This window comes from Pseudomassariella vexata (genome assembly GCF_002105095.1).
Source record: "Pseudomassariella vexata strain CBS 129021 chromosome Unknown BCR38scaffold_17, whole genome shotgun sequence".
Lineage (NCBI taxonomy): Eukaryota > Fungi > Ascomycota > Sordariomycetes > Amphisphaeriales > Pseudomassariaceae > Pseudomassariella > Pseudomassariella vexata.
In genome coordinates this window covers 140,856-153,921 of record NW_024467972.1, presented here as the reverse complement: position 1 = coordinate 153,921, position 13,066 = coordinate 140,856, and the positions used below count along the sequence as shown (strand labels likewise).

Sequence of the window (13,066 nt, the reverse complement as noted above, 5' to 3'; positions counted from 1 at the left end):
TGTGACATTCCGTATTGAGTCAGCCAGGGCATTCTATCTGATGCCACCATAGCGTGTGGGGGTAATGCGCCCCGCGTACCACACGTATGCAGTAATCTAGCCTGTGGCGTCTGTACATCAGATCGCCGAGCTTAGCTGGCCATACATCCGGAGAGCCTTGCGAGCAGGCAGCAGCATAAGCAGGCTGTCGTAAGCCTTGGTGACTATAAGTGGGCAGGCCGACACCCTCCAACACATCGTGCAACCGAGCTTTGGCAAACCACCCCTTTCAAGCTCTACTTGGTAACATGAAATCTTCCCGATCAGGGAGTAAGTAAAATACCCAGTAAACCAAGAGAATCCGGGCCTGCATGGTGATACGGAAGCTCCTTTCATGAATGCAGGCCAGTGAGGTCCCTTGCTCAGTAATACGTGCGCGGGCACGGTGCGGGGCACTTCGACTCCAGGCGGGGGTTGAATATGTGTCGACGGACTCCCTTTCTTAGTGGTCACTACACCGAAGCTTGTGAGTGGCGAATACGTGATGCAACCTGCACGTAAAACGCGCATGTCTCATCTATTATTCTTGCCTAGTACCTATTCAGTCATCTAGGCAGACTGTCGGGCTCCCCCGAACTCATGCGGCTGAAATGAGGTTTGTCGTAATCTCGAGAACCCCCAAAAGGGCATGGCACATATCGATCCCGTACCAGAGCCCATACCAATCAGCAAATTGCGGGTTTCTAAGGCTAGGTGACTGTCAGGGTCGATTGAGGGCCACTGTTGATTCTCATCATCTCGCTCCTGCGTTGTCATGGTGTATTGTGCAGTCTATTCTTGAAGAGGTTTTGGTCGAGAAACCGGCTTTGTGTCTGCTCTCGCGCATTCATTCTAGCAACAATGTATCTTTTACCAGTCAACCTCGAAAAGCCGACGCACATGTACGATGCCATGTGGCCTAAGTCCAAACAACCGACTGGACAAACGAAAATCATCATCGCCGCTCTCTTCGAAGATTGTTCGCAGAACTTCAACAAACTCTGCGCGTTATTAGTGCCACACTGTCGTCAAGTTCAGAACAAATCACTAGCAGACTGCCTGAGTCATTTCATCACATGGGGCATCGAAAATTCTGCCAAAGACCTGGATTACAAGCTGCGCAAGGCAGGGAAAATGCACGACATGGTGGTGGATCTTCTTACTCAGTTAAAAGAGGCTCTAGAGGAAGGTATGCCACGTATACGCTCCAACGAACTAAGCTCTGTAGCTCATATCGTATGAAGGTCTGCAAATATTGGAAACAGATGAGTTGCAAGACATTGAGGACAAGGTGATCTTACCAGATGACAGTCTGCATGGATTAGAAGACGTATCCGGCGTGACCCTTGACGAAGTTTCGCCAGAGTCGCGGAACAAGGACTCGGGCTTGGTTGACAGTGCTGGCGAGATTTTTGAGATCATTGAAACGACCGTCGATGATCTCAAATCGCTCACTCCTAGCCTGGTACGACCGTATCCGGAGGATATTGACACACTGTCTTCCAGCGTCGCTGATTCTAGCGATACTGGTGACGTCGCAGACGTTGAGCTGGCCCGGCGAGTGTTCCCATCGGCCTCCAGTGTACTTCACGCTAGATTGGGCCATGCCAACTGGAAGCGCAAGATCGCGCAGAGAACAGTTCAGCTCAACACACGCCACGGAGGTTTCACACAGAAGCAGGCACCTAGAGGTGAGAGAAAAACGGTCCGTCAGGAGGTCGCCGTGGACGCTTTCAACTTTCAGAGACCTACTCTCGGCATGATTTCTGGAAACATCGTGAAGACTTCCAGCGCCAAGGCCAATCCGGGACTTCCCATCCCGTCAACGGCGAGCAGCACGGCACCATCGGAAATGGGCGGAACAGCAACTGCTTCCATTGCTCCCTCGGCGATATTTTCGCAGACGACAGAGGCAGCATCTATTTCCATCGCCCCGTCAACGATATTCTCTCGGGGCAAACTAACTCGTGCCGGGTCGACTACTACCTTGGAGACTTCAAGTTCCATTCATAAGTCGTCGAACGCCTTAAAGCAGATGAAACCGCGGGTAGCACCTGTCGAGCGTCCAAAATCTCGAGTTATGACGTATCCTGCAGTCCCAGTTGAACTGGAGGGCATAGTAAAAGGTAAAGAACAACAGTTCACGTGCAATCTCTGCGGCTATGACCTCGAAGCAGGGACCAAAATCAAAACCGAAGACGACTGGAAACAGCACGTACTCGAAGACCTGGAACCTTATCTGTGCACTTTCGACGAATGCTTTAGCGCGCAGGAGATGTACGCCATCCGCGACGAATGGTACCAGCATGAACTAGAGACACACCGGGTCAAAAAGGTCTGGAAATGCGCTGCTTGCTCGGAAGAATTCACAACCAAATCGCTGGTCGAAGAACATCTTGAGAGCCACGGACCGGAGCTTGACCAAGATGAAATCTTCATGATGAAGGCGATGCTCCGTCAAACCCTCTCAAACAAGCATTTCGGTACATCCAACTTTGACTGCCCCCTGTGCCGGATCAAAGTTTCATCCGGCAAGACCAAGGATCACATTGCGAGACATCTGGAGTTTTTTGCTTTATTGTCAGTCCTTGAGGAGGAGTCCTCGGAGGATGATTCGGATGAGATGTTCTCTCAGACCAACGACGATGCCATGTCGGACAGGTACATCAGGGAGACAGTTCTCAGTACGTTTGTCAAGGAACAGCTGAAATTGAATCTAGAACGTGGGAAGCAGCCTCCAGACCGGTTCATGGAAGACGGCAACTTTCTAGATTTGCTGGAGGATATGTCCGACTATGACGGGTCTAAGGATAGTAGGTCGAGCCCAGGTGGTCGCCGAGACGAGTCAAAGAACCTGTTGATGGAACGAATGTTCCACGGCGAACGGAGTAGGAACCAAAAATTACCTTTCGCGCCAGCGTCCAGGTCTACCCAGTCACTGTTGAATGCTGCTGGAGCTTCACCGTTGACGTCTTCCACCGAAAGGCTACCTCTTCTGCGCACTTGGTCATATCCACGTAACGACGACTTCATGGGCAGAGACAAAGACTTGGCGAAGTTGTACAAGATCCTATCCGAGCCAGGCACTGTATGTGTTGTGAGTGCTGAGGGGGGCATGGGAAAGACCGCTCTTGCAGTCGAGTACTCGTGGCGATACGAGCACTGCTATCATTACGTCTTCTGGATTCAAACGGAAACCCCTGTCGGGTCGGCAGACACCTTCTGCCAGATTGCAATACAATTGGGTCTTGCATCCGAGGGGATGGATAATGATATTCTCATCAAAATCGGCCGCGAGTTTCTCGAACAGGTCAAGGATAAAAGATGGCTGATGGTGTTTGACAATGTCAATAAGTGGGAAGACATCGACAGCTTCACCCCAATCAAGACCTCCGCCACAAATGGGTCCATACTCATCACCACTAGACATGAGAGTCTCACTGCGCCATCACGGCCGGTCAACTATTATCGCTGGGCTCTTGAGGAGCTGGATGTCGATGAGGGAAGGAAACTTCTCATTCATGGGCTGCCACAAGAGTTGAGACCAGAGGAAAACTCTCTGAGAGACCCCGAGTACAAAATTGCTGGGGATATTGCTACACTAGCAGGGCTCCCATTGCTTATCATCTACATCTCTGGATACGTCAAGCAAGCAGGTTGCAGTCTATCTGAGTTCTGGGAGTATTGGGATGAATGGAGACCAAACGCACGCAAGCCGGGGGGCTCAACTGATGCAAGTGGGCGTGATTCGGTGTTCCATATTGCTCTTCGTGATCTAGGTGGGGATGCGCGAAAGATCCTCAAGATCATGGCCTTCCTCAACAGCGATGGTATCCAACGAGAGCTTCTCGTTCGGATCGACAACAACAAACCGGGGCCGGCTTACTTGAAGCAGAATCGGTATTTGCGCCTGCCCACATGATGCGTCTCCTGTACTGATCATTTCAGATTTCGATTGATAATGTCCAAGCTCATCACTCAAAAGTTCGTGGCCGAGACGACGACAAAACACGCAGATAAGGAGACTTACACGGTCCACCGTGTCTTGCAGTCCCGCCTCCTGCAAGATATGAAAGCCAAGCCACACGAGCGAGACGAGATGTACCACATTGCATACGAACTCGTGCGCCACCATCTACCACGGCCATCGATGGATTCCCCCGAACTTTCCAAATGGAGCACTTCCAAGGAGTATCTGCCGCACGTACTAAGTCTGCAACATGCATACGCGGACCCCTTTTCGATAGCTTCACCAAAACCCTTCCTTGGACTGGCCGAGCTGTTCAAAGATGGTGGCGTGCTTCTGTGGCAACGCTATATCTACAGCGATGCGATGAAACTTCTTGACTCTGCCGAGAAGATCCTGGATGAGCTCGAGAGCGAGGAAGAAAACCTCCGGGCCGAGATTAACGTCACCATCAACCTGCTGCTTCAGTACTTTGGCATCAGCCACAGAAAGGAGAGCAAGGAGCGACTCGGCCGCATTCTCGAGTACAGGCAAAAGATCATGGACAAAAAGGCGCCAGAAGATATCACGCGGGAAGACCAGATCCTCCTCATTGACGCCAAAGCAGATTACGCCAACGGACTGCTCCAATTCAACGACTACAAGGCAGCTGAGCCTATATACCAAGACTGCTACAAAAGATATCTGGAGCTAGGAGCGGAGTCCGAACCCAAGTCGTCCTTTGCCCTGGCTAAGCTGAACCACCACATGGCCTACTGCAAGATGTACCGCAGAGAGTTCGCCGAAGCGACCAAGCTGGCCGAAAAGGCAGTCGGCATTATTGATGCGCTCGGCGATCGGCAGATGACGCTGCGGTACCAGTTTGATGAAGCGTGCATCGTCTTGCAGTCTGGCGATCTGGAAAGGGCGTTGACGATGCACCGCGAGATTCTTGACGCGCGGCTTGGGTTTCAGGGAAGAGCCAGTTATTTCTCTCTGCAGAGTCAGTACGCTTATGCAGCTTTGTGTCACTATCTTGGACGGTTGCAAGAAGCCGAGTGAGTTCCTCCCTAGCCCCTTTTCTGTGTTGCCCCTATCCCCGTTACCAAATTGCGCCTTTCCCACGTCTCCCCATTTCTGTGCGTAGTTTACTTTAATTTCACTGTCCCACTTTGTTACGCCTCTTCCTGCCTACTCCTCTTATTCCCGCCCAAGATCACAAACTGACCGACTCACTTATCAACAGAGGCTGGATGATGCAAGCCCTCAGCAAAGCTAGCGAGCGAGGCGGCAAGAACTTTTGGCCTGACGCAGCTCTCGCGCGCACCAAGTTCCACCTATCCCAGGTTCTTACAGACCTGAACGGCGGTGAGCCCACCGAACGGTCGCTGCAGATGGCGCGTGATGCTAAGGACATGCTGTCCAGGATGCTGCCGTATGATCCGGTCACAGGCGTTAGGGAGGAGCATACGGGGGCCTTGTTTGATCACTTGCAGCCTGTGTTTGAGGGGCGGTTCACGGGGTTGAGTTTGTTGGAGTACGTGTCTTGATGGAGATGGTTTTTGAGTCGATGGGGCGTATCAAGTGCAAAATGAGATTGAATGGGGGTCAAAAGATTCTCTGATAATCATTCTGTATTTAGTGAGCCGTACTTCTGGCTTCAACCGTTCTATTAGATATCGTGATATTATCTCACGCCTAATTGTAATTGGTACATGTGGCTGAACCCGATTTGCGATGTGCTTGACCTCACCGAGCCTGGATGCTCTCATTTAACATCACCTCGTACTCCAACTTGCCTGAGACAACTCCAGGCTACATCAAACATAAGAGTCGAGGTCGTGGAAAATGAATACCTGAAGAAATATGGGGGCACCTAGTCAAAGGGAAGCTACGCAAGAAAGTCTGATACGACGCTTAGCTTTGGGTGCGCTCAATAAGCAATATCCAGGTTACGCTATGTTGTCAAACCCCGAGTTGGCGACTGCGAGCCGCGCTTTCGTCGTCCGAGGCTGGAAGGGCGCATAGTGCGGATCTAAAATATATCAGATCTAGCGGGTCGGTAGGCCGGGCCATACGTGCCCCTTTAGGTCTGACATGCCCGGTTAACCCCTCGAAAAGCGCTTGATCTGCCGACGATGCGCCGGTGTCGATTGCTTCAGATCTTTATTGGGTGGTTGGAGGGGACAGCTAGATAATCTTGCGGCAGCAAGTTGAGTGAGGCAGCGAAAGCAATAGTGGGCTCCCAAGAGTTGTGCGTGACAGTTTCCAACAGGGTGTCCTGTCACCAGATAGTTTGTAGCTGGTAGTCCGAAAGAGCAAGTTTAAAGCCAACGGGCTTGTATTACTTGATATCTTCTGGACATTGGAATATGCGTTACATGCTCTTCTCCTAGTCTTTAGTAGAGATACTGTAGTTGGCGAACTGTCTGTCAGTATCCTCAACCAGCTCTCGGCTGCCCTCTTCGCTGGCGTCGGCATCATCGTGTTCTGCATTTCCAGCACCAGAAGTATGAGGTACGGGCGAGGGTGTATTACTGTCATCATTGCCGAGCAGGTTTATGACCTCACTATGTTCTGCTCGCTTGCCGTTGATGTCGGACATCTTACCGAGACTCGGTGGAGGCTGCCGTTCTCCTGCAGAGGGATCTTCTTACCCCTAGTCTATTAAAGGGAAAAGTCAGCTAAAGTAAAAGAAATAGCTGCGAGTATTGACTGATGAAACTGGAGCGGCAGCTGAGACATGGCAATGGAAAGATGCGGTATTTGATGGTTTGGTTTACCGCATATCAGACACATACGTAGACGTCGTTGGAAGTCGCGGATGTGATGCTGGTTGAAGCTAATGTTTGTGGCTTCAGTGACGTTATAAGTAGATTTTCGCGCTTTCCCGTCCAGACTGCATTTCCCAGTGGTTTACGCGCCGGGAAACCCGTCTCCTTCGAGATACGGTGGCCGGCACTGACGTCGATGCCGATGAGACAGATAGATGAGCATCTCCAACAAGGTTGCCACGGAAGATTTCTGACCACTCCCTGCCGTCTTACTCTCTACGTTTCTTGTCTGATCTGTAGGGTTATAGTTGATGCCTACTTTCAGCGCCTAGCGGGCTGGAGTTGGAGAATCGGAACGTCTCTATCTCGCCAATTGTGAAGTATAATGGCAAGATAGCTACCTTGTGTACGGCTCTGGTGTCTAGATCTGGTGTCTAATCTACACAGTTGAATCTTCCTAACTGGCTGCATAACTCTCATTCAGATGAAGGATTGTCTTCTTGGTCTGATCTGAGCCTTTCCATCTCACAGAAGTAATACTATTCGGCCTCTGCCCCGTTTGCACCTCGATACCGAAGTTTTTCTTGATGAACTCCAACGCAGACAATAACTCGGAACTCGGTTCCCAGGCCGTGACCTTGGGAAAGCCCCATTTTCGAGCCTCCTCCAAAGCATGCAGCAACAGACTTACCAGCGCCTCAGAGGAGCCCTGGCTGCTTTTCGGGGGAGTTCTCACCCTCGTTATCAAAATCTTTTCTACACTGTGGTGCCAGTAAATCCAAGTGTCAGCCGCTTCACAGATCGCACCATGAACCTGTGGGGTTTTGCCAAGGGTCTTGAGGGTGAGCACATCGCCCCATTCGTGCAAATAGGTGATCATGTCGGGGGTGGGAAGAACAGCGAGGTGCACTTCCTCTGCACCGACTGTAGCTTTCTCGAAATTGTCCTTCAGGTCTGCTACGTCGCGGTTACACAGCTCAGGAATCTCTGCATTTGATAGAAGGCGGGAGTTGGGGAGACTTGTTTGGTCATTCGCTGGGAATGCACCAGACGGGTATGTAATAGTAGACACTATCGAGGGGATCATCTCCCAGCCCATGCTGACATAAAACTACGCAAGGTTAATGATCAGAACTTTGGCAGGGTAGACCCTACAGCTCAATGGTTCCACTTACATCTCCTACGCTGGTATACAGCATACTAGCAGCCGCATCGCCTGGTCCATCCAGCCATTCCGCAATTCGTTTCAAGAGAATTTTCGCAAGACCCCGCCGTCTGTACTGAGCATGAGTGGCCACCATGAAGACGCAGTACCCATCCTCCTCACGCGTCGACTCGCTATCCCGTACGAGCAGCGGCCGACGTATCGTGCCGCACATTGCCACCACGGACGCAGGATCATCTGCCAGGGAAATACACCAGAACCGTACTCCCTGGTTGCGAGCGAGCGGGTGCTTCCACAGAGCCTCGGCCTGTTCCGCGAAGGCGGAGGCCGGAATCTGCGGCGCGAAAGCGGCGACGGCCAATTCCCAGCATGGGGACTTTTGGTCTGGAGTTTGCTCCCCGAGGACGATGTCTAGAGGACCATTTGGTCCTGTGATGGTAGCTGACACTGATTGAGCCATGTTGCGGTGCCTCGACGCCGTGTCCTTACTCGACTTGATATGACGATTTAGAAAGAGAAAAATTTGCCTCAGCTTAAATAGCGAAGCAGGGTCACTGGGTGCCTAGAAGGATTCTGTCTGACTTCTGACACAGCCAATATAATTGAAAACAAGGGGATGATGTCAGAGTGAGTTCATGCAGTGTTGTCCTGATCGGAGCAAGAAGGCTCTCGATTTGTTGTTCTATCCATCTCCCGGATAGTAAGGTCTTGTTGAGTATCTTGTTGTCCGTTGCCATCATCACACCTTGAGCATTCACTGCCCGTCGTCAATACATAGTAGGTAATTAGTCGCTATATATAGGTCCAAAGTATCTCTTCAAGCACGTAGGGATTATCAGTGAATATCCCCCCTGGCCGAAATTCGTTTATCCCTCTAAGCTACGTCGGCCCTAAGTTTTTCTAGAGCCCGTTGTGTGCCTAATGCATCCTGCCCCGCTCAAAGGGTAATCCCGACTTGGTCAAAATTAGTTCAACTTTCACCCAGGTTAACTACAGTTCAGAAATGTTCTAACCCTTGTGTATCCTGGTCGATCTACCGCACTGGACTCATGTCACGAATGTCAAGTTCATTGAATTCGTGCCAAGTCAGCTGTGTGGTCAGATCTGTTGATTCGTGGATCGATTGATGATAAGTCTAGGTTTCTATGTAACGCGGTAACAGCATTGGCTTTATTTCCACATTTGTGGGGCCTAGGGCCACACCTGTGGGGCTTAGGGCAAGCCACACTCGGATCCACACCCTGGCCAAGTCTTGCCACGCTAACGCTACGCCAGTCTAACCAAATAAATCATCACCACAGTATCAGAGAAAAGCTTGTACACAGAGTAAATGCGGCGCATATGCAGCGATATAGGAGCATATATACACGGCAATCACTGCCATTTCACACTTCCTCATTCAACCAATGAGATGCCCTACCTCCCAACCTGGCGCCTCAGTGCAAGCTGCAAGCTGAAATGGCTTCTTCGACCCAATCCCACTTTGATCACCACGAGATTTCGCTCAGAAGGATTTCGCAAAAAGCCCTGGCAGCCCATGAAGAAGCCCACGTCAGATGAGATGCAACGCGTCTACCTGGCCTATCGCGACTACATCCCAAAGAAAGGGCCCCTTATCTTCAAGAGAGATGTCATCAAGGAGCTGCAGCGATGGGCCGAGGTGATGAAGTCTGTTCAAGACATCAATGAGACTCGTGAAGACCGGGTCGCCATTATAGTGCGTCGGCTTCTGAAGCAGGGTGTGTTCCAATCCGAGGAGAAGGCTAGAGCCATGTTTCCCCAAGCATTTAAGACTTTTTCTGAACTCGGGGGGAGCGAGGAAAGCAATGCCACGTCGACATCCAAGCCAGGACAAGATGTATCTCGGAACTCGCAAAAGCCTGAAAAAGGACGGCCTGGATGCAATTACACCTACTCTGAATCGCCTTCGCCGCCCAACACGAAACCATTATCTGAATCCGGGCCAGCCTCAACCAGTCGCGATCCAGATCAGGTCTCAAGAGTGCCCTTCAGACGGCATCTGAGAACAACAGTTCATGCATCGCCGAGGTGGATGCTGGCAAAAAACTACTCATCGAGGGACCCAGGAAACGCCGAGCGGAAGTTGGTTTGGCCATTGCGACCACCCGGCAAAACTTCGCATAGGACGTGACTCGATCATTTGACAAGCTGGGAAACATAGCCGTGCGCTGGGTCTAGACGACGCCATTGGAAATCGTGAATGTGCCTGAGGGGGGGTGAGGGTGTGGCCAGCTACGCTGTCTGATATGCGCCGCGATTGGATCAGTGTTTCACGGTTCAAGAAGCCGATGAGTGCGGTTCAGTATTATAATCCAGGATGAAGATTCATCAGGCGGCTTTCGAGGGGTTCAAGGGCAAGCTACTGATCCTCATTGAAAGGCAGAAGATAAATCCGCTGGCTGAGAAGGCGGAATGCGACAAGATGTGAATACTGTCCAAATGGGAGTATTGGGCTTATTGTTTGTGTGCAATAGCGTTTGCATTTGAATCGAAATAGTCCCTGTCCTTCCCCAAAATGTCAAAAGAGTGAATGTAGCCATAAGGGCCTTAAGGACACAATGGTATGCCTCTTAGCTGCCTATTTGAGAGCACTGATCATGTCTAAGCATATCTGGGATTGTAATACCCGAAGATAAGGCTGGAGCATCAGGTTTTGTTCCTCAATGTATGACAGGAAGGCGAAAGCGACTGATGTAAATATCTATCCCTGCGAGTCGATCACAACCTAGATCCGCAAAATATCGTCGAGGACGACGGACTAACAGCCTCGTCCACCCTTTTTATGCACCCCCATTTGGCAGGAGATTATCTGACCACAACAACGTGTATCTCGTTCACGTCACAGTTATTCTACGACCACACATTCTGGTGGAAAGTCACTTGAATGGCTTTGAGCAGGGGATCGAATGCACTAAATAATTTGTCTATCAGGGCTATTCCCAGGCCACGACAGCCCATTGGTACAGTATTCAAGAAACCACATTATCCTATCGCATTCGTCACGGCAGGAAGTTGTCGCTATCTGGATTCTGTGGGATTCCAGTTATGCCCTAGGCCGAAAGCGGTACGTCTGCTAGTATAGCTAGTGGGTCAGGCCCGACTTTGTTTCTTCCTTCGTTCCTTAGAGAGCAAGAGCACCTCGCAGAGTACTCCAAAACACCGACTTACGCAGCACAACGCGTAGAGCAGGCGTAGCGATCAATGCGACGTCCATCCAGAGTCTCAAAAGAGGGCCGATTTCCTCAGGTTCTACACAACGAACTCTGCGGACGTGCTCCGAGTAAGCGTCATGTAGCCTACTTTACCTTTGAGACTCTCTTCGCCTAAGGGGATAAGAATGGACTCTGCTAATATCGCTTGTTAATGCCTAGTAACTGTGACAGGCTGTGCCTGAAATGGGATCCGGAGCTGCAAGAACCTTGCGTCCGGATCCAACAAAGGAACCATCGAGGGCATATAAAAACATAGTTTGTGTTCTCGGAAAACTCGCTTATTTTACTTTCCTCCTCAGTTAGATAATTAACAGTATTTGGCCATGTTGAGCTGTATAGTTTCGCAGTGAGCCCGTCACAGTAACTATCTAGCTAATGACGATCTACAGAGAAAGTCTAGGGCGGCGTATCTCGAAAGGTTTATATCCTGATATAACGTACCGCTAAATAGCCCCTCTACTAAACTACTAATAAGTGCTATAAGGTTGGAAAAGTCGTAATAATGGGGTCTGAATTAAATACAAGTAACTAAGATAGAGATGTCAAGGTAGTATACCTTACTAATATGTTATATTGAAAACCGAAGGCAGTATAGGCAGTGTGGAAGTGATACAGTGCTGGTTAAGGCACTGAGGTTCAAATAACTAGAAACTATCACTGTTAATAGTGTCAGATAGGGCACCTGGTTCCTAGGTTCAGAAATAATATGGCACTAGAGAAGACTATTGTCACTTAAAGTTCAGAAGGCGAAAGGAACCCCTCTTCTCAAAAGTAACACCAAAGTTACCGACATGTTCTAAAGCATCTATAAAAGGCAGAGCAACGGGAGTTCGCGAGAACTGAAGACACAGACAAGAACACACCTCATTCATATACAATCTTACGCACTGCTGACTACTCGATTGGACACACGTGATATTCGACAAATAGTTGAGTTGGTTTCTGAGAAGGAGTCTTTACGTAACGACTGCGTCGGGCCTTCCATCTTAACTGTAGCAACACTCTCCCACCGGAGGTCTCAACGATGGAAATTACCACCGTTTTTTCCAGCATGTTAGATTATTACTTGATAACTCACTAAAGCAGATACGAATTATCTACGAAATAATTAGGGAACCGTTCCTTATATATTTATTATTATTAAAATAATATTAAATACGCCGTAGGTGTTAACCCTCGGTACCTCTACAAGTACTCCCTTAAGGGGCTATAGATGATATAGCGGGCCCTTAAGCCGCGTCGGGCGGTTATACAGGTAAACTTGTAGCCAAATGACTACTAAACCTCCTGTCCCTCCCTAAGTCTGTGCTTGTCAGAGAACAGAATGCCATAGGCACCGGTGGGACACCGGTGGGGGCTCTGGTGTAGGAATGTGCGAGTCATGACACGATATGGAAGTCTTGGTTTGCGGAACAATCGGGGAAACTAGTGCTCCGCGGCTCCGACGTCGGGTTCTAGCTATCTATGTAAGGGGCGGAGGCCCGGGAAGAAGATAGAGGGAGAGTAGAGATCAATGCATCACCGTGGGCACCCCTACCTGAGACCGCCAGTGACCACCCGGTATTACGTAGGAGGGACGCCCGTTACTCCCCATCACTCTGTACTATTGCCTTCGGCCTAGCCGTACCCTGACACGTTGATCTCTCCACCCGTCTCCGGGCGTACGGACCGTTGGGGAGAAAATGGCGATGCGAAGAGCCCTGATGCGAAGCCAGACCACAGCCGCAGGCACGCTGGGTGACACCGGAGGAGCTACATCGAGTAGTGCAACGACGACGACAGCGACGCAGACGAGCAGTGGCACTGTCGACGCTACGACGACAACAGCGACGATGAGGCAACTGAGCCGGTCCCAACTAGAGGAGCTCGAGCTAGAAGAGCTTGACCGTCTAGTGGAAGAAGAAGTAGTGAGGAAGAAGAAACGAGAAAG

General features: G+C 50.3%; 3 protein-coding genes across 3 annotated transcripts; 2 read left to right on the top strand and 1 right to left on the bottom strand.

Moving 5' to 3' along the window:
* The first annotated feature begins 502 nt into the window (after positions 1 to 502).
* On the top strand, positions 503 to 5,677 carry BCR38DRAFT_447870 (uncharacterized protein). Its single transcript, XM_040861184.1, has 4 exons — positions 503 to 1,207; positions 1,263 to 3,918; positions 3,967 to 5,022; positions 5,211 to 5,677. The coding sequence occupies exons 1-4, from the start codon at positions 880 to 882 to the stop codon at positions 5,512 to 5,514; spliced, it is 4,344 nt and encodes a 1,447-aa protein (XP_040711091.1). The 5' UTR covers positions 503 to 879; the 3' UTR covers positions 5,515 to 5,677.
* A 1,479-nt stretch (positions 5,678 to 7,156) lies between these two features.
* BCR38DRAFT_75647 (uncharacterized protein) lies at positions 7,157 to 8,649 on the bottom strand. Its single transcript, XM_040865613.1, has 2 exons — positions 7,914 to 8,649; positions 7,157 to 7,849 (listed from the first exon to the last, which is right to left on the bottom strand). Exons 1-2 carry the CDS (start codon positions 8,361 to 8,363, stop codon positions 7,196 to 7,198), a joined length of 1,104 nt encoding a protein of 367 aa, XP_040711090.1. The 5' UTR covers positions 8,364 to 8,649; the 3' UTR covers positions 7,157 to 7,195.
* Positions 8,650 to 9,198: 549 nt separating this feature from the next.
* Positions 9,199 to 10,490, top strand: BCR38DRAFT_447867 (uncharacterized protein). The gene has a single exon (XM_040861183.1). The coding sequence runs from the start codon at positions 9,234 to 9,236 to the stop codon at positions 10,053 to 10,055; it is 822 nt and encodes a 273-aa protein (XP_040711089.1). The 5' UTR covers positions 9,199 to 9,233; the 3' UTR covers positions 10,056 to 10,490.
* Positions 10,491 to 13,066: the final 2,576 nt, after the last annotated feature.